The sequence below is a fragment of the Rattus rattus genome, chromosome 15, assembly GCF_011064425.1.
Source record: "Rattus rattus isolate New Zealand chromosome 15, Rrattus_CSIRO_v1, whole genome shotgun sequence".
Classification (NCBI taxonomy): Eukaryota; Metazoa; Chordata; class Mammalia; order Rodentia; family Muridae; genus Rattus; species Rattus rattus.
This window is the reverse complement of record NC_046168.1, coordinates 13,691,801-13,712,116: the sequence shown is the minus strand read 5'-3', so window position 1 is coordinate 13,712,116 and position 20,316 is coordinate 13,691,801. Positions and strand designations below refer to the sequence as shown.

At 43.2% G+C, this 20,316-nt stretch overlaps 1 protein-coding gene across 2 annotated transcripts in view; it reads left to right on the top strand.

The window, feature by feature from the left end:
- Nucleotides 1–20,316, top strand: part of Pik3c3 (phosphatidylinositol 3-kinase catalytic subunit type 3) — a 77,657-nt gene that overhangs the window by 52,975 nt on the left and 4,366 nt on the right. Inside the window, exons 20-23 of one of the 2 annotated variants that reach the window (XM_032885534.1) lie at nt 876–960; nt 1,856–1,930; nt 12,317–12,485; nt 14,195–14,285. In XM_032885534.1, coding sequence (XP_032741425.1) covers nt 876–960; nt 1,856–1,930; nt 12,317–12,485; nt 14,195–14,285 — 420 coding nt within the window. Of the gene's footprint in view, nt 1–875; nt 961–1,855; nt 1,931–8,358; nt 8,525–12,316; nt 12,486–14,194; nt 14,286–20,316 lie in introns of those variants that run through there. The other variant, XM_032885535.1, reaches the window with a different exon arrangement.

The window sequence follows — 20,316 nt, the reverse complement described above, 5'->3', positions numbered from 1 at the left end:
AGGGGGGATTATGCTTATTTCGTCCCCTTAGAAGAAAGAATTTTCTTCCACACCACATTGTGCTATTTTTCCATCCAGCCCTGCTGTGTGCCCTTTCACTGTGGCCACACTAGTCATGTGTCTCTGTGGTTCCCTTAGCGCTCGGACCGTGTACTTGTCCCTAATGCTGCCTTTGATGACAGTTTGCTTAAGTAACGATTCCCTCTGCCGAGTCATCCACAGCTGATGTTCATGGATAGATGGCAGCTCACGTGTCATTGATTCTCAGATGCTATTGATGGAAAGGCTGCCATTACGGCAGTTTCACCTTTCCTGTCTCCATCCCCCGTACATAACAACCCCCGTCAGGAAGGGCTGGCACGCACCCCACAATGACATTTCTAGCTTTTGGAATCTCAGTCTAACTTTCCTGTCTTTTCTTGATTGCGTACAAGGTTGAGCATTGAAGATGATGTGATAATAGTCCTCCTGCGAAGTGCTCCTTCACATCGCTGTTCCTCTGGGGTTGTTTGCATTTTGATCAATGTGTATGAATTGCTCATATATTTTAGATACAGATCTTTTCACACATTCATGCAGTGTCAGAAACTAAAAATAGAAGCCTGGGCCTCAAGTGTGTGATTGAATTCCAAGTCATGTTGTGTGTTTAAAGCTCCCAGTACAAAGAAATACCTGTGAATGGGAAGGAAGAAACCGGAAGGTCTGTGGGCTCTTGTAGCCGCATGTGTTACCGAGCCCTGCCATCGCTGTGTTTGTAAACTCGAACTGTCTTTTGACTCTATCTTAAACTAGTCGCTTGGCCATTGCTCAGGAGTTGTGATGCCTGACTTGTTCAAATGTGTTAATTTGTAAACTTGCATATCATATCTTTGCAGAACTTTTTCAGGAAACATGCCCCAAGCGAGACTGGACCCAATGGCATCAGTGCAGAGGTCATGGACACTTACGTTAAGAGCTGTGGTAAGCTTTCGGGCTGTTGGTTTTCTATGGGTGCATTTGAGTGAAGAAAAGCTGGCCGTACTGATGTTGCTATATTAATTCATAATTGCAACATGTTAAGATCTAAACGTTTTATAAGAGAAAAGGTAAAAGGTGTAGGTGGAAAAAGGTATCCTTGGACTTTGGAGGTGGTAGTGTGTGACTGCGGTTAGTCCCAGGCTCCCTCTCTCACTCGCTGCTCTCCCACGTAGGAGCGATTGCTTCCTGCTGAAGGCTTCCTGTTTGGAACCTTTATCATTAACTAAAGCATGTGGAAAACCTCAGTCAGAAATAATGTTCTCATTAATGCTAAGCAGATCTAACTGTTCTGCCTGGAGAGGGAGTCTCGTGGCCTTGGAAGCTGTTTGTTCTCAGAAGGAAGTAGGACCATGCTTTGGGGTTTCTTTAGAATTTCCTGTCACCTGTGTCACTCACCACAGCTTGTATTCATGAGTACCAATTCTCTTTTCCTTAAGGTACTATTTTGCAATGACGCTGTTAAAGGAGGGATTAAAGAGATGGTACTAAGCTGGAGTATTGACCGGCTAAGCTAGCTGTACATTGCGGGATGATTGACAGTTTACCTTTCTGTACTTATTTAGTTAGTCACCATTAGCATATCAATTTCAATGGCAAGTTCTAAATGAGTATTTCAGCTAAGCTTCATGAAGCTTAGGTTACTATAACCTGATAATTTGACCAAAATTCTTGAAGATTTGTTGTTGTTGCAAATACTAATTTCTCTAGTGTTCAGGATATAGCAGAGGCAGGGATGCTGCAGCTTCTTTAAGTTGTGGGGAAATCAGAGACAGTAAAAGCCACGTAGCAGTTAGAATAGCATATATCTTATGTTGATGCTAACGTGACTGTTTTCCAGCTGGCTACTGTGTGATCACCTACATCCTTGGGGTTGGAGACCGGCACCTGGATAACCTTCTGTTAACAAAGACAGGTAACGAGTCTGTAGATGAATTTTGTAGTGGTGATTTTTCTTTTATTCTAGAATCAACCTCTTAACAAAATAAGTTGGTAAAGAATAGCTTCTCTTAAAGCTTTCGTTCATTGCGTTTCTGTATGTGTATGTGCATGTGGTGGTTGCACATGCACCATGGTGTATGTATGGATGTCAGACAACGACTGTCAGGAACCAGTTCTCTGCCTACCCTGTGGTCCAGGGGATCCAACAGAAGTCACTGGGCCCACATGGAAAGTGCCTTTAACTGCTGAGCCAGGGCACTGGAAGGACCCTTAGGGGAAGCCCCGCACATTCTCAGGGAGCCTCTGGGCCACCCTCCAGCCCTACTCTGCATGCCGAGCCTCTTGGAGAAAGCAGCTGCACGCAGGCAGCCAGACTCTTCTGAGCATCGCAGGCTAAATTACTCCTTCTCCCGCCCCTGCTCCTGTCCTCACTTTAGCAGCTGATTCAGGGGTTTCTCTCTCCATGGAAGACAGATATAGCCATTCCTTTCTCCCTTCTTCCTGACAACTTAGCCCATTTGTTTGTTTGAGCTTAGAAGTTTTCCTTCCTCAGCCTCCAGGTTCCTCCACCCACCTGACCTCAGCCCAGATCCTCATGCGGTTTCTGAACCTGCAGCTCTAGAAGTCACTTCTGTCCATTGCTTCAGTTTGGAATAGCCACATATACCAGCTACTCCCTTCTGTGGTTCCTCCCTGCAGCCTTGCTCTTCCCTCCCCTCCTGCCAGCAGGTAGCAGCCCAGGCCCTGAAGCCTGATAATGACTCTCCTGGCTTCACCTCATGCCTCCCCCTTGTTAGTAAGTCCGTTCCTCACCTCCAGGACCCATCAGTAGTAGCATGCCAGTTCTGCATTTTCACTGTCGCTTATGGAAGCCACCAATATAGCTCTCCTACGCTCATCTCTGCCTGCATGCTCATCACTGCTGCCTCAAGGCAAGCGCCCTCTTTCCTGTTTCCAGAACGTTCTTTTCTCGAGTCTTTATAGGGCACACTTTGACTACTGTCTGAACTGACTTAGCAACCCTGCAGTTGTCTGACACCCGCCTTGCCCTCTGTCACTTGGTACTTATTACTTCATTTTGTCCTTGTGTTGGGCGAAGGTGTGTATTTACTTTAAGTTTCTGATAGCTGCAAGGGTCCTTATGACTGCTCATCAATCTTCCCCAGTCAGGGAGCAAGGCCTGTGGGAACAGGGGCCTTGTTCGTCAGCTAGCAGCTTGCCTCTAGAGCTGCAGGCACGCGCACTTAACTAAGAGAACAGGAAAGTTAATCACTTCCGCTCTCCTATGTAGTCCTGTATTTAAGTCATCAAAGTTTCTTTAGTCTTTTACAAAAACTAGGTTTTCAAAATACTGTTTAAAACCATCTTTTCTTATAGGAAGATATTTTTCTGCCTTTTAGCATTCCTCCAATTATGATAGCAAGAACATAATGGAATAGTTGGATGTAGTCTGATTCTTAATATACTAAACCCTATTAACTCACATGCTGCAATAAGATTTCACGTGTTCATTTTGAATTATTGCATGTGAAACTTATTGTGACTGACTTGTGTCTTGACTGCCATGTTCTTGTCAAGGCCAGATGGTGTCTCTAGTAGACAAACCCAAAGGACACTAGTTGTCACGGAGGCTCTCGGCTATATAAAGCACCATGACGTGTTTGAGAGTGCTCTCATGTGAAAGAAGTTCTCCTGGGTCTCTCTAGCTTTCTTCCAGACTACAGCGATCCTGTCACTCCTGGCTTGAGCTGGTTTATAGCCACGTGCAACGCAAGGCAATTACTTTGCTATCACTGCATCACCTGACGCTCATCTCTGGGGGTTTTGTGTGCTTTTTGTTTTGGTGTTTTTTGTCTTACTGTCTGTCTGTTTCTGTCTCTTATGAAATGGGAGAGGAAAACAGGAAATTGGATAGGTAGGAAGGTAAGGAGAAAGGAGGACCCAGGAAGAGAAAGAGTATCATATGCCAAAATATACTGTATGAAAAGACAATTAATAATAAAGGCATGAAACCCCTAGAAGAAAACTCAGAGAAAAAGCTTGAAATAAAATAACAGTTTTGAAGTATAATACACCTTCTGTTCCACTGTAGTGATCTCTCTGGTATGTGTTAATTTTAAAAGTTATTTTGGAGAGGATGGTCACCTCCTTGTTTGAGGTTTTGTGTCTGTGTTTTATTTTAATTAATTAATTAATTAGTTTTGATCTAGAAATCAAATTGTGAGTTTTTACAGTTTTTTTTTTCTTTTTTTTCTGAGCTGGGGATTGAACCCAGGGCCTTGCGCTTGCTAGGCAAGCGCTCTACCACTGAGCTAAATCCCCAACCCGAGTTTTTAGTTTTAAGCCTGTGTCAGTTTCCACCAGACAGTGCTCAAGGCTGCCTGTAGATACTAGACTTCTACAAAACGTGACTGAAGAACATTCTTTTTCTTTCTAAAGACTAGGATTGATTTGGTTTTTGTCTTTTTTTATTCATCTGTCCAGAAATTATTTTATCCAGCTATATTGTGAAGTAAACATTTTTAAGTCTTCATTATTGGAAAAATTAATTAAAAAATAAACAGAGGCAAACTTGAGTCTAGCTGAGTGCGGGAACTGAAGCCTGCCCTCCCTGCACTGGGAAGGCTGCAAGGCAAGGCCAACAGGCCTGACTGAAGAGTAAATTCCACCCCAGCCTGCTCTACAGCGATAGCCTGCCTTGATTAATTAACTAACTAGTTAATTAATTTAATAAAGCAAATTTTTCAAAAGGAACACCACAAAGCTGCCTTCAAAATTGACAGGTTAGGGAGCGGATAGTAATATTTCAAGACACTTTCAAGTTATGTTATCTATAAGCATGTCATAGCTGAGTCTTAACAAAGTGGATTCTGTCCGTTGGTTCACTGCAGGAAGTATATTTCAGTTCTTTTATTCTAAAATGCCTGGTTTTCATCCTCTTGCCATGTTTATTTTGGTCCATTATGCCCTGAACACAGACTTTGTACCATATTAGAAGTTCAGAACTTTGGGTTCTCTAAGTAGCTGCTGTCTCTCGACAACTTACGCGGAATGTCTCTCTGCTTCTCCTCTCACTGCCAGCATAGCTAAGGTCAGGGGCTGCTCTGCCGATGACAGTGGCTGTGCTGTGCATCCTCAGAGGTCCCCTGTCATCTGATGTGAGAGGCCAGAGGCTTCAGGTTGAACTCACACATGTCCCGGGGAATATAGATGGGCCAGGTTAGGACTGACTGTGGACACTAGATGTGTGAAGTGGGTGGTTCACTTAAAGTGCAAAATTAAACATATGCTTAAAGGCAATGTGCTGAAACCAAGAGTCTGAGTTGAGATTCATCCCTAAATTTTATTTCTTGGTTTGAATACTTTGTGTGCTATTTCCTTATTTGTGCAGCAGGTGGCGCCATGTATCCACTATAAAATTGAAGACCTACACCAGAAAGCCTTGTAGTCAATTATAAGGGTTTTTTGTTGTAGTTGTTTGGTTGGTTTTTTGTTTTGGTTTGTTTCATTTTGTTTTAATGGGTTGGAATGGAGTTTTACTTGTTACTGAATTATTATACCGTCCTGGAGAGAACAGGAAGCTACAAATTTATACTGGCATGAAATTGAAAAGAGGATTTTTGTTATTCAGAGTTGATGTCTGTGGATGAAACCCTAGTTTAGTCAGGGTGACCAGTCATGGTAGGACATGTTTTAGTTGTGGATCTATTGCTCTGATGAAACGCCATGACCAAAGCAGCTCTTAGACAGAAAGCATCTTAAGTGGGGCTTGCTTATAGCTTCTGAGGGTTTTAGTCCGCAGCCATCATGGCAGGGAGCATGGTGGGAGACAGGCTGGCAGGCACTGAGACAAGAGCTTTTACATCTCGGTCTGCAGGCAGCAGAGAGAGAGTGGGCCTGGCACGGACGTTGGAAACTTCTAAGCCTCTCCACGGTACACACCTCGTCCAACAAGACCATGCTTCCTGATCCTTTCCAGATAGTTCAGCTAACTGGGGGTCAAGCATTCAAACACGGGTCTGTGGGAGAAATTCTCATTACACCCCCATGGGGCGGAATTAAATGTGGCTTTAAATTTTAAGTATTTTGATGAATAGTTTTTATTTCTAAAAACTAGAGTCTGGTAATCAAAGTAACTGAAGAACTCCTTTGCTGCCTACGATATATAACGTAGTAAAACCACAGAGACGAACCCTGGATGCTGTGGATCCTGGCCAAATGGGGACATACATGTAGCTTCTCCACTAGCCTGTCCGCTTCTGAGACGCCAGGGCTGCTTTCTTTCAGATCTTCAGTGACCTGCTTTGAGGCTTCTGTCAGAAAGCTCAGTTAACACTGGTCACGGCTGGCCTAAAGGGACAGTTAGTTACTCAGAATATCTCCTGTCCTGATCTTTATTACTCTTTAGTTTTATTTGTAATTAACTTTGTTAAAAATTCTGAAAAAAAATAAAAAGCTAACATAACAATGCAGGTATCCATCTCTGAAGTAAGTCTCAGGACTCCGGGCTAAGTAACCTACTCTGTGCCTTAGCTGAACACAGTAAGCCCAGAACCCTGTGTCTGTGCACTTGTGTGAGCTGGTGCTGTGAGCACTGTGGACCCCCTCAGGAGTGAGCTATGTTCTGACTGAGCTAACAATGCCCTTTTTTGTAGTTGTACACGTAATTTTACAGATAAGAAATTACCTGGTATATTTAATATTTTCTTTATCTAGAGCTTGATGACTTATGAGAAAATTATTTAATCTGATTATTGGTTTAGTGTGATAGTTTCTATGTATCAGATAAAGTACACTTTGATATTTGAAAACAAGTGGAGTGTTTAATTTTCCTTTTTCCGGGTACGGTATGATTCTTAGGTTATTTTTTCCTGGAGTAGAACTTGATTGTGGAGTGCGGTATCCTTGACACTCCTGGTTTCCTTAGTTTAGCCTTGCTGCTTTTCACCAGACGCTCAGCGTAAGCGGAAGGGGAAGTGATTAGCAGATGATTGGGACGTCTATACTGATTTGAGTTTATATCCCAACCCTTTGTTAGAAAACCATTACTGTAAGTGGTTCCTTGGCTTAGCTGTGGCTGCGACTCCGTCTCACAGGCAGCCTTGGTTTTGCTACAGTGGCTGTGGTGGGTGTGCAGCTGGCCTGAACCTGACGCTCATTGCAGTGGGCTCGCTTTGGGCTACAGTTTTGTTTCTGAGTTTACTGATGAAACATAGGGAAGAGATAAAGGAATTAAGGGGAAATGATGAAGCGGTGTCTACAGAAAGAAGCTGAACGAACTGTGGAGAAGAGTGAGAGAGACAGCCCCAGAGTCGGGATTATAGGGAATCCTAGGAGGGTAGAATTTTCAGAGCAGGGAACTGCAGAAGATGGACAGAGAGCAGGATGTCAAGGAGGGTGGAACAAAATGAAAATGACTTTCAGATTGTCTGCCATTAAATGCTTAATTTTAGTAATATATGTGTAAGAACTACTATAAGTCAGTCTTAGAATAGTTGGTGTCATTCAACTCCATTTCCTGTATGTATTTTTTTCGAACCCAGGGCTTTGCACTTGCCACGCAAGCGCTCTACCACTGAGCTAAATCCCCAACCCCTCAACTCCATTTCCTTAGCGTCTCACTTACTGTCTTGTAGGGATAGAGAGACAGTCAGCATGGGGGCCGCTTTGCTTGGTACACACTTTACTGATTTCTTGGGAGTGGTTGTGACCGATTCTTAATTTTTTTTTTATTTTATAAGGTCCACTTTTTTAAGTTTTCTTAAAATTAATAACCTCTTAAAAATGCATGGCTCTTTGAACTTGTAAAACTTACCAACGGTTTCAGTTCGAGCCGTATGACCCTTGTAGTTGAGCCGTAACCTCGCTCTGGGAGTTTCCCTACAGGAAGGATAATAACACAGCCTTCATTTACAGCAGGGATGGGCAGCAGAGGTCGGGATTCCAGTAGTGTTATAAAACAATGAGGAAACTGGACGAGATGCGCCTTAGAGACACCAGGACTTTGTTGAGTTTCTTGAGGACGGAAGATTAGGTTGGGCCTCTGTTCCACTGTGAGAAATGACACCAGGAACACATCCGTGCTTTCATGACTCAGGACAGTCTGTAATACTGTAAGCTTCCCATCTCTTCCCCCTCAGAGTAGCATAAGAACAGAGTGCCTGGGCACATGCTCTTCTTAGGCAGAGGGCGGCACTTTGAGGGAAAACCCTGGCATCCTTATCACCATGCCCTGTGACCTTGGAATGTAAGGGATTAGGAGATTTGCTATTTCATTGACCTGGACAGGTTCTAGATTCCTTATTTTGCAGCCAATTGTCAAAATGTTTGAAAATAAGCATATTTAAGAAGTAAATCCATTTGGGGATTTTTAAAAAGCAGTGTCTTTTTGTTTAGTTTTAGTGCTGGACGTAAGCCTTGGGTCTTTAAACCTCTATGCATGTGCTCTGCCGCCAAACCCTAGCCTCTAAAACCATGGTTTTCAATCCTGAGGGTTGTTTGTGTCTCAAGTGAAAATGAAGGCTTCACAGTGTACAGCATAAACTTGATATTGACATCTGTGAGTGGTTTGACATAGCTATAAATCATTTATTAAATAAATATTATAAACTAATAAAATTTAATGACGTTAATCTGTCAATGAATATACTATTGAAACCGTGTGCTGTCCGTAGTGTAACTGTGTGGATTTGGGCTGCCCCGCCCCTGTGAAGATGCTCAGGTGTGCCACATGAGCGCCTATAGTTCCACTGTCTGTTCTGAATGATTTCAGAGTACAGACTGTCTCTGACTGAATATACGTGATGTACAGTCATTAAAAACATACAGGGATCTGCCTATGGTTACATCTGCATACGTAGCAGGGGATGGCCTTGTTGGGCATCAATGGGAGGAGAGGCCCTTGGTCCTGTCAAGGCTCGATCCCCTAGTGTAGGGGATGTCAGGGCAGGGAGGTGGGAGGGAGTGGGTGGGTGTGTGAGGGAGCACCCTCATAAAAACATGGGGAGGGGGAATGGGATAGGGATTTCTGGAGGGGAAACTGGGAAATGGGATAACATTTAAAATGTAAATTAAAAATGCAATTAAAAAATACATTTTGAATTTATAATTGTGTGACACCCTCATTTTCTGGGCAACAGCAAAGAGCTCCCAGACATCTGTGTGACCTTGAGGCTGAACAGCTGGTCCCCTGTCCAGCGGGTGGTTGCCAGAGTGTGGGTTTGGCTGGCTGGGTTTTCAGTGAGTGAATCTTTTCACTCCTCACATTTTCATTTCATGGTGTATTTGCAGAGCTGTAATCATTATAATTGAAGGAGCATCTGGACAGCCAGCCATTCTGTCAGCATCATTAGCTGGAAAGATCTAGAATGGCTGTGCTGTAGATAAAACCCTAGACCCAGAAATCACAAGGCATATCAAAGCAGTAAACAGAAGCATGGCACTCAGACGGACTCGACTGTCTGTTTACTACAGGATCAAGGAAGAGAAGAAAGGCATTGGCCTCTCCTTCTAACTCCTGCCTCTAGAAGGAAGCCTTCTCTGTCTGCAGCTTCAACACTGTCTGGGCAGTGACTGCAATGAAGAGCAGGACAGATACGCTGAGATTTTCCAGGTTTCAGGATAGCAACAATAGAAAGTCACTCTTGATTGATAACTTTGATTGGCTCACTGCAAGGAGAGTAGGAGAGAAAGATGAGTGAAGATGCTTAAATGGAGTCTTTATCTGTAGCGGGGTAGCAACTGCTTGGGGCCAGTATGCTCTGCTGTAGCCTACAGAGCCTCACGAGCGGCTACCAAAACCATCCTGGGAACAGAGCATGCTCCCCTCTCTGGTGATATCTGGGTGTCCTGGTTTGTCACTCCATCCTGTCACTGCATCATTTATACGAGAAATGCCAACAAAGGCAAGCCAGTGCCTACATAATTTGACCATTTCTTTATTTATGGAAAGGCTTAGGGTGATGACTCAGTAAAGAGCAGCTTGCTCTTCTGTGTAACTTCACTGTGAGAGCTGTGTTCTGTGGGCCTTGGGTAGTTAGGATAAACATCCATTCCTCCCTGGCCTGCTCCCTCTGCTGTGAGGTGGCTTCTCAGACTTGGTGTTAGCTGCTGAGCTGTTCAGGCACAATTTCCTTACTTTTTACCTGAGAATGTCCAGCTTGATCATTTAGTTTGTTCCTCTGATAAAGATGCTGTCTGTGTTAGGATCGTACCGCTGTGACGAGACACCACGATCAAGGCAGCTCTTAGAAGGACAACATTTAACTGGGACTGGCTCCAGGTTCTTCTGGAGGTTCAGTTCATTAGCACCAAGGCAGAAACATGGCAGCATCCAGGCAGGCACGGTGCAGGAGGAGCTGAGGGCTCTGCATCTTCCTCAGCATGTTAGCAGCATACTGACTTCCAGGCAGCTAGGATGAGTCTTAAAGCCCACACCTACCGGGACACACCTACTCTGTCAAGGCCACGCCTATTCCAACAGGGCCACACCTTCTAATAGTGCCACTCCCTGGGCTGAGAATATCACAGATGCCTAAAAGTCACAGAAAGGGAGTCTCTGTATCTGTGTCTAATGTCTGTCATCTGTGATCTCAGGTACAGTCAACTTCGGACTCTCAGACATCTTTAAAGTGGCTGTGATTAACATTTTATTATCATTCATTTATTGGCCGATGCATGTGGAGGTCAGAGAGTAGATTGCTGGAGTCTGTTCTCCCTCCCTCCGTGTGGGCCTCAGCGAGGAGCCTCAGATCACCAGCCTGCCAGCACATACTTTCCTTGCTCATCATCTTGCCAGCCTCAAGAGTTATTTTTGAGAGAAGTTCAGAGTTTAATTTTTACATGTTATTTGAAATACTTAAATATTTATGAGCTACTTGAAGAGACTTGATTATTGCATAGTAAATGGCTTGATTTAATTTTAAATAAATCCTATCATTTTAAATTGTTTTCTCCTTTTCAGAACAAGTTAAGACTTTAATCACCCCTGCCTCAAGTGTTTTTGTTTGTTGGCTGGCTGGTTTGGTAGTTTTCTTGACAATCTCCCTCTGTGTGTGTGTGTGTGTGTGTGTGTGTGTGTGTGTGTGTGTGTGTGTGTGTGTGTGTGTGTGTGTGTGTGTTAGAATGATAGTGGCAACTGGTCTTTCGTGCATTTACTGATTGTCAGGCTGTGCTGTGTTGTTGTCTTTTGATTCTACATCTGAGGTACTTGTCAATTCTAGTTGACACGAAGGTTCTGCATCCATCATTGTTGCACGTCTTTCAGGAGAATGCACTGACTGTGATATACACAATGTGCATAAGACTGTGCAGTGACTGTGTGTATCAGTGTGCCATGACTGTGACATATACAGTATACACACTTTACACAGTGACTGTGACAGCACTCAGGAAAAGCAGTGAACAGGAAGGCATGGCCAACGTCTTGACCGGAAGTCAATATGGAATATTGGCTTGCACAGGGTCCCTTGTGCTCATGAGGGGTAAATTCAGTACTCTGAGGCAAGGCTGGTACCCTTGATGGGAAAAATAAGGTGACACTTTCCCATGTGAACAGTCACAATGGATTGCACGTCAGGGTGCGTAGGTTGCCCTAGAGAGGGTTCCGTCTTTTTAAGCCAGTTGGTTCCTTCAGTCAGTAGTTGGTGCTTGCCGATGTAAGACAAGCTGTTCTCAGGCGCAGTTAACATCACTGAGTCCCAAGGCTCTGCCCTAAGAATTCAGTCTTGATCATCCTTGCTTCATGCAACCTGTAAATCACCAGGAGCTTCCTGGTTTTCATGGTGAATCACAGATGATCCCCTTCCTGTGTGTCTCCTCTGAGACAATGTAAGGCTTTCCCCATTGGCATTGCTGCTCTTGGAAGTCCTTCGTACGGTGTTGAGATTCCCAGTCCACAGCTCGGGAGCAGGTAGAGGAACCAGTCAGGTAACTTCAAATTTGAAGCTTTTTTTTAATAGTTATAGTTTCATAGCAGGCAGGGTTTGAAGTTGGGAATATAAAATCAGACAGGCGGTTATCCATTACAGAAAGAGAGGTTACCTGAGCTTAATACACAGGACAATTTCTTCTGCTGCTGCTGATTCTTTTCAGAGTTGTCCAGATGTTTGTTCCTTGATTCTACAATTCTAAACATGAGGTTTTATCTTTTAAATTAATATTAACTGGGATGGTTTTAAACTTTTTTTTTCATGTCCAAGAATTGAACTATACTGTGCTTTGAAGGGCATATTTGAAGGTATAGAATAATGTAATGACTGAATCTTTCTCACAAAGGCATTTTGACAAATTGTATACAGTATCTCCTTCCCGGTTTGCAATAACTCCTGTGGGAATGACTGAGTTCTTTCTTCACACCCAGGCAAACTCTTCCATATAGATTTCGGATATATTCTGGGCCGAGATCCCAAGCCTCTTCCTCCTCCAATGAAGCTGAATAAGGAGATGGTGGAAGGGATGGGTGGTACCCAGAGTGAGCAGTACCAAGAGTTCAGAAAGCAGTGTTACACGGCCTTCCTCCACCTGCGAAGGTAAGGGGTGCAGGACTTCACAGAGTGCTAGAGCTAGCTGTGGACATGGGTCTGCTTTTGCCACATAAATAAAGCGCCAGCATCCAAGGATACCTTGCTTTCCCACTAATTATAGCATGTGTAACCTATCGGTTGAGATGCTGGCGGTTTGCAAGTGTAAGAGTTGGCTAACCCAGAGGAGTTTCACTCCGTCCTTTCTTTCTGAGGCTGTGGAGATGAGCATGGTGACCATTGCACTGGCTTAGGGACAGTTATGATACTCCAGCCATTTCGTTTTCTAGAACTTTGTCCAGCTCACCTTTGGATGCTGTTCAGGACCATCCAGAACAGCATTTTGTTCTCCTCATTGCGTCATGGCTCACGCTGCTTTGAAGAAGGTTGATTTCACTCGCTCTTTCTTCTTCAGTGTCACTCTCGTGTCTTTCATCATGGTTTGATGAAAAAGACCGGATGACTTATGTTAGCAGGAGAGAAATAAAGCACATGCTTGAACATGAACAGAGCCCTGACGGTTAGTCAAAAGTGACAGGATTATTGGACTCTTGTGGTATTTTCCACCTAACTATGCAGAAGGAATTTTCCGAGCGCAGCACAAATCCTGTTGTAAGACGTGCCTACATACCCTCTGAGGATGGGAGGGTGCAGCCTACATGGTCTGTGCACTAACCTCGCCATGATCTTACAGTAATGTGGCATCCACAAAGAGCAGCAGCTTTATTTTTTTGATTTGTATATATTTATTTCTCTTGCTTTATTCTGTTTGCTAGAGCAGCTAATTCTATTTAAATAAGAGCAGTGACAGCAGATGTTCCTGCCTTGGACCCTTCTACAGTATTTGGTCTTTTGAAATTAAGAAAAAATGTTAGCCGTAAGGTTTTGATACATGTTTCAATTTAGTCTATCCCACAAAGAGCCGTGGGTTAAGGTTTTGTTCACACGGTGGCGCCCCTGAGGGTTCTATAGACTTTTAGGATGCGTCCTTTGGTGATTGGTCATAAACTAGGTTGCCCTGAGGGGGAGGGCAGGCAAAAGGTCGCAGACTGATAGCTGGAGGGATGCCTGAGAAAGCTCTCACTGAGAGCAGAAGGAAATGAGTGTGCTTTATAAAGCACTGGTGGAGCATTGGTAGTAGCTAGGTAAAGTGAGAAAATACAAGCAAGTTATTATAGAGCTGAGAATCGCATTCTTTACTAGAAACATCATCAAGACTAGGTAAGGTCAGTGCATGAAGACACTAGTTGTCTCAAGGGAAAGCTGCTGTCTTCACATTATACAGTTTGTAGGTATAATACCACAGAATAAACTTCCAGAGTTTCCGTTTAAAAATGGCATTCCCCTCATTTTCAGGTATTATATTCCTTATAAAGAACAAAAAGGAATATACTCTCAGTTCAATTAGAGTTTTGTAACACTGAAGAGCTGTTATTTTCGATGACAAGTATCTGCAATCTATGACTACCCTGGTTGTCATTTAGCAAGTGCTAAATCAATGGAAGAGAAATAACATCGTCCCGTGAGTCCCGTGAGACTCCAGGGAGTCGAACAATAACTTCAACAAGTACAGTAACAAGTTGCATATTTACTCATACTGTCTTTTCCTTTGAATTAATAATAATCATAAAGTAATAATTGTCACTGCTTTTGGGGTGTTCTTGATAAGGCAAAGAAGTCTAAAATTCGAACTCACTGATTCATTTTCATTCTTTTAGGTATTCAAATCTGATTCTGAACTTGTTCTCCTTGATGGTTGATGCAAACATTCCAGATATTGCTCTTGAACCAGATAAAACTGTAAAAAAGGTAATTTTGACTTCTTTTGCATATAACACAGCTCACATTTCACATATAAAAATGGGTAAAGATTTTAAAGGTGCACGCCTTTTTGTCCCAGCCCCTGAGCCAGTGGCTTCCAGCCTTCCTGAAACTGCAGCTCTTTAATACAGCTCCTCATGTGGTGACTTCCAACCACTAAATTATAGTTGTTGCTACTTTATAACACTAATTTTGCTACTGTGATGAGCTGTAATATAAATATCTGATATCTCGCAGATAGGGGCCCTGAGCCACAGATTGAGAACCACTGCCGTAGACTGCTGACTGTTCACAGAGTCTAAGGAAGCGTCCTCTGTAGTCTTCTCACATTTCAGAACAGCAAACTCTCAGGTCTTCTTTGGCAGTCCTGGGCAGTTCCGTCTGGACTCGTCTCTGTACCCATGTGGGTAGCTCTCCCTTTACCTTTGCCAACAAAGCGCTAGACTAGGTGGATGCAGGCAGAACATGCGGAGGATATCATTGTCGTGATGATGAAACTGTCTCCTCCATAGTTGTACCATATGTCCCTCTGGACTTTAATGGGTCACTGTAGAGTCCTGCTTTTAGTTTTGTTTGTAAACAACCTATAGAGAAAACGAGAGGAAGCCATCACGTGTGGGCTGCAGCAGTCAGCTAACTGTCTTGACTAGACTTGGAGCAGGAGGGGGAGGGAAGGCTGTGCACTTGAAGTTTCCTTTAATCTGATTTCTGGTAGTCGCTTCTCATGAGAGCTGATGGAATGGTGCTTTATGTATCCAAAGGCAAAAAGATGATGGACCATGTCAATCTTCAACTTCAGAGAAAGATAATACAGCATATTAATTCATAGAGGAATAAAATCTCTGAATGACAGTAGCATTCTCCAAGGTAGAGGTGCTCGGAGATTTGAAAGTGGGGACTTGATATCAACAGATCCTACGTCTAATCCAGTTGCCTGTGGAAAAATAAGTTCAGCTCTAACTGAATTGCAAGGAGATGAGCTCTTTCCTTAGGTTAGCTCTTTTCTCAGGCTAAGAAGAGTTTGAATGGAGGTATTTAATTTAGTCATTTATTGAAATAAACTCTTAAAGGGTTCCTTTTTTACTCAGGCAGATAGGTGACACTGGCTTTTCCATTTTTTTCCTTTTATCCAGTCAACGCAATTCAGTGGAATTTCCCTTTCTTTAAAAGGAGATAAGCTGAAGATGTCCTGTTTTTTGTTTTTTATTTTGTTTTACTGATAAAGGCTCAGATAGTTTAATTAAAAAATATATTTTGATAAAGTTAAGTATTTTGTTATTAATAGAACCAAAGCTTAGTGAGTTAAATTCTACAATGAGTAATCCTATTAGTTGACTAAATAAGCATAATGTGTTTCTTTATAAATATTAATATGTATGTGTGAAGTACTGAAATTATATGAAAATAAATACTTTGGGGATAGCAAGAAGGTTCAGTAGATAAAGGTGTTTGCCACCAAGCCTGTTGACCAGAATTTGATCCCCAAAACCTAAATGGTAGAAGGCAAAAGTTGATTTTCAGAAGTTATCCTCTGACTTTCACAGTTGCATTCCCATACACATACAGACACACAGACACACAGACACACAGACACACACACACACACACACACACACACACACACACACACACACACACACACAAGAAAGCTGGGGCAAGAGGATTGGAGCTCCAAGCCAGCTTAGGTTACATAGCACATTCTGTGCCATGTGCGTCACACAACAAAACAATATGTCAAAAAGGGGGAAAGTAAGTCAATTAAAAAGTAAAAGTCCATAAAGCACGTGGGTATTCACTGTCTGTTTGGCCAATACGAGCCTGGGTCTCCTCGTTCCCTTCTCCACTCCCTACCGCCCGGGAGCCGCTGACTGCTCTGTGAAGTTGTGCCTGGTGTTTGCTTGATAGAGCTTAGTAGAACCTGTTTCCCTGGGCCGGGGGACCTTGAATCAGAGAAACAGCCAACAAGCAGGACGCAGTGCGTAAAGTTCCACCTTCCCAGATGGTGGTGGGTGAAGCAGGTGAGAGAGAGGGTGGGACAGCACCCTCAGTCGGCAGTAATGGTGGTGTTGTTAGCTGTGGCCAAGAACAGGCCCACTGGGGAGGATACGAAGTCTTCATGAGGAAATTGGGAGGAGACACTTCGTAAGCCTGCAGCACTGAAATAAGACTTCTTACTATAGACGTGCGCTTCACTTAGACAGAACGTGTACTCCCTCACAGGCTTTGTGACGAGGGATGGTGGGCTGAAAGAGATGATCTTATCTTCTAGGAGTTTCAAATCTTCCTAGCTTTCCCAAATGTATAGCTATCTTTAGAGAGTTCGAGGGGGAGGCACTAAAATGAAGATAGATATTAATGGATCCGCATATAAACATGGCTGCTTAACAGCAGGGGCCTTGTCGTCCCTGCTCCCTTTATTACAATGATTAAAGAGAAACCTCTAAACTCTGGTGCCAAGCTTATTCTGGAATTTAAGGTACTGTTTTTCTATTGGAGAATTTAATGGAGACATTCTTTCTTTAAATTGATTTCCTACTAAACTTTAAAACAAAGAAATTATATGTATTACAAGAAGCTATAAATGGATGACTGTATTTGAGATGACCTTTACAATTAAATTACCCCTGGTTGCTGTGCGATTGCCCATGGCTCCTGTTGATCTGCCTGTAAGCTCGGCAGCACAGGCTCCCTTGCACCTTGAGAGGCTCCAGGCGGCCTTGTGCAGAAGCTAGCGTCTGCTGTAAGCAGTTTCAACACTGGTTCTCCTGTAGCCATGGTTAGGTGGGGATTAGGGTTTCCTCTGGCTTTTGTAAGATATTCTTTAAATTCTTTTCTATTACACTAAAGAATTTGGGGTTGTATTCTAATATAGCACAAATTAATGAACTGAGCAAGAAAATAAGGTAAAACCTGCCCTTTCATCTGGATGAATCAATTGCGTTTCTCAGTCTGCCTTTCTGAGGAAGAAGAATTTAATGAGGAAGGTCTACATTGCTTTTAATTGAAAGCTGCTGTGTGAGAATCTGAACAGTGGTACTTGAAACAAAGGTCTTTCTATATTAGCTTGTGTAAAATTGAACACTTAAAAAATACTTAGTTTAAACAAACCACCATGCTTCTTAATATGAAAACGTGTTTCAGGGGTTTATTGGGGAAATTTCCTGCAAACCTAGGTGTGTGTGTGTGTGTGTGTGTGTGTGTGTGTGTGTGTGTGTGTGTGTGTGTGTGTGTTTGTATGATTAAATATGGAAAACTTAGATGAATTCTGGCTAATCTATGGATTTTATTTTATTAGGTTCACATTTAATAAATTGTTCTGTAAATAGAAGACTAAGTTCTATTGTTGGTAGAAGCAGGGCACATTAGATCGTTAATCAGAGATTGCTTACACAGGTTGCCTGTATGGCCTGGTGCAGGTTGGCAGGAGTGGAACGCTTTTGAGGTTGCCAGGTGTGTCATCTGGAGAGGGCGTGTGCAGATTACATGCAGGTTAAGGCTCTAGGCCGTTAACTGTATTACATTGAAGGGTGACTGCATAACTCAAAAGCAAGTGGGGCCCCATGCTTAGTTATCCCCCATGCTTTACCTGCTTCTCACACTGCATCTGGGGGCCGACTCCAGTGTTATAGTTACGGAGACACTGTTAGATGTGTGGCCCATTGCTGACGAGAATGTCTGTGTGGCACATAACTCAACCCGATTTGGTTCACTCATGCTTTTAAAGCATTTGAGCATCTGGTAATGGTAACCTAGATTCCTCAGGACGTACCCATCCACTGCAGAGTGTTGCTGGCTAAGTGACTGTTTTAGAGAGGTGGCTTGCTTCTTGAAAAGTTGTTAAATGGATCTGCAGTGGTACAGGTTACAAGTAGATTTTCAGGAACCAAGCAATGCCAGCAGTTCCAAAATGGGGAACCAGTCTGAATGTACAGATGTCTTTAACACGTTCTGATATGAGCCCTGTACTGACTGTTGAGTGCCCTTTTTCACAACAGTGACCAAGAATGCAAGTGGCACAAGGTACACATAAACAGAACTGAGTTTCTAGCACCAAACACAAGCAGGGTTGTTCTGTAGCAGTGGATAAAATTTTCAATTTACGACTATTTGCTTCAAGGCATTTCCCAGAGAGATTGAGTACATATAAGTAAGTAAATATGCTTTAAACTAAGCCACGTGTTCCGCAGTCCTTAGTGTTAGCGGTCAGTGTAACCTCCGCCAGGTTAACTGCCTGTGCCCTAGGGTGAATCTCCACATAATATAACAGAATCTACAGTCCCTATTCCATCCCGTCCGGACTGTGTGTGTTAGTAAGTGTGTTAACAGGTGGGCAAATATGACACAAAGCCCGAGAACATGGAAGCAGTGAGGGGAAGCACACTGAGATGAGACGGGGTCATCTCTGCAGTCGCTGCACATGTGCACATGCTTACAGGAAAGCATTCAAGGAGCATGACTGGGCACGTGAATCCATCAGAAAACCAGGAAGGGAGACCAAGGACAAAATGAAAACCAGAGCAGGAAATGTGGCCGGTAAGTGTTAACTTCCATGGCCACAACAGCAAGTTACAGACATTACATAGACAAAGAGAACGGCTATGGGCTGTGGACTGATGAATTAACCGACTCTTGCAAAGCCAGAGGGCAATGGCAGGTAGCCTAGCCGGAGCCACGTAGAGCAATGCTGACTGACTGAATGCACATAGACCTCTTTAAAGAAATGTTTCATATTTTGTAAAGAGCGTTTTATGCCAATTATATATTTTCTTTCTCCATATGAGTATACTTAAATTAAGTACACAAGTTTGATATGGTAGGCTAGAGTTTTATTTTGATCCTTTTGCTTTCTGATTATTTTTAATGTTCTTGGAATGGTACCAATGTTGTCAGACATTCTGCCACAGAAAAATCTCAAAGCAAAAGGGCAAAGACTCAAACTTGAGGAGAGCCAGATTGGCCCTCCATAGCTCCAGACAGTCCTTGGAATCTTGCATCTACTTTTCTCTTGCCTCTCCCTCCTCAGTTGTGGAATCAAATTAATATGGTGTGCCTCATGTTGCAGCCTGCTGCGTCTGGGTGGTTAAATCTCATAAATAGATCCTGCCTTTCCTTGTACATGCAAACCTAATAAAGTCGGTGAGGCACCGATGCTCAAACGAGGAAACCAAGCCTAGGGAAGCAGAAGCAGGATTTGGGTCCTGGCTAGGAAGAGGTTTTCAGGAGGCGGTGGTAGCTAAGCAGGCAATGGAGGGCACATTTGCTGACTACAGTGCTGTCAAAATTAAAGAAAATATAAATTTAAGTCCTTTCGTCCACTTGGAAATCTTGCTTTCTCCCATTCTATGGAAGGAGTGTATATGAGTTATTTATAATAGAGGAGTAAGTGCAGTGGTTCTGTGCAGGGCGTAAGTGGAAACACACACCCCTTCACCAGTCAAGGGTTCCTGTGGCAACTTCCAGCATCCTTGGCTTCTGAAGATAGACATTGTCTTTAGCCGTGCCATGATAAAGTCAGATAAGATAAAATGAAATAAGAGACTTTGTAGGCTGCCTTTGTGGGTTTTAGCCAAAATAGTTCTTCAGTCACCAGCTCTGATGTTTGGGGAAAGCACAGGTACATGTCTATATGTGCACGCATACGCGTCAGTCTTTAGTACTGAATGCTGTTGAAAATGAAGCAGTGCCGTAGATGTGAACCAAAGCCTAGCATCCCATCTTGGTACATTATAGATCCATCGAAACAGTCCCCTGCCGAGATCCAGGGGTGCTGTGGGAAGACTTTTTAGAAATATTTTACCGGTGATTGATGTAGCCGCCGTGCACTATGACCGTGACGGTGTATGAAGGTCACGGTGACAATTGAATGTGTTCCCACCTTGCTGTGTCTCTTCCTGTTACACAGTAGGTCTTGAGCTAGAATGTTCAAGCAGAAAGTGCAGCTCTGAGCTAAAGTAAGCATTTCTGTTTACAAAAGGACTCAGCGTCTGATTGGAAGAGAGGCTTTCAGAAATCCTTATGG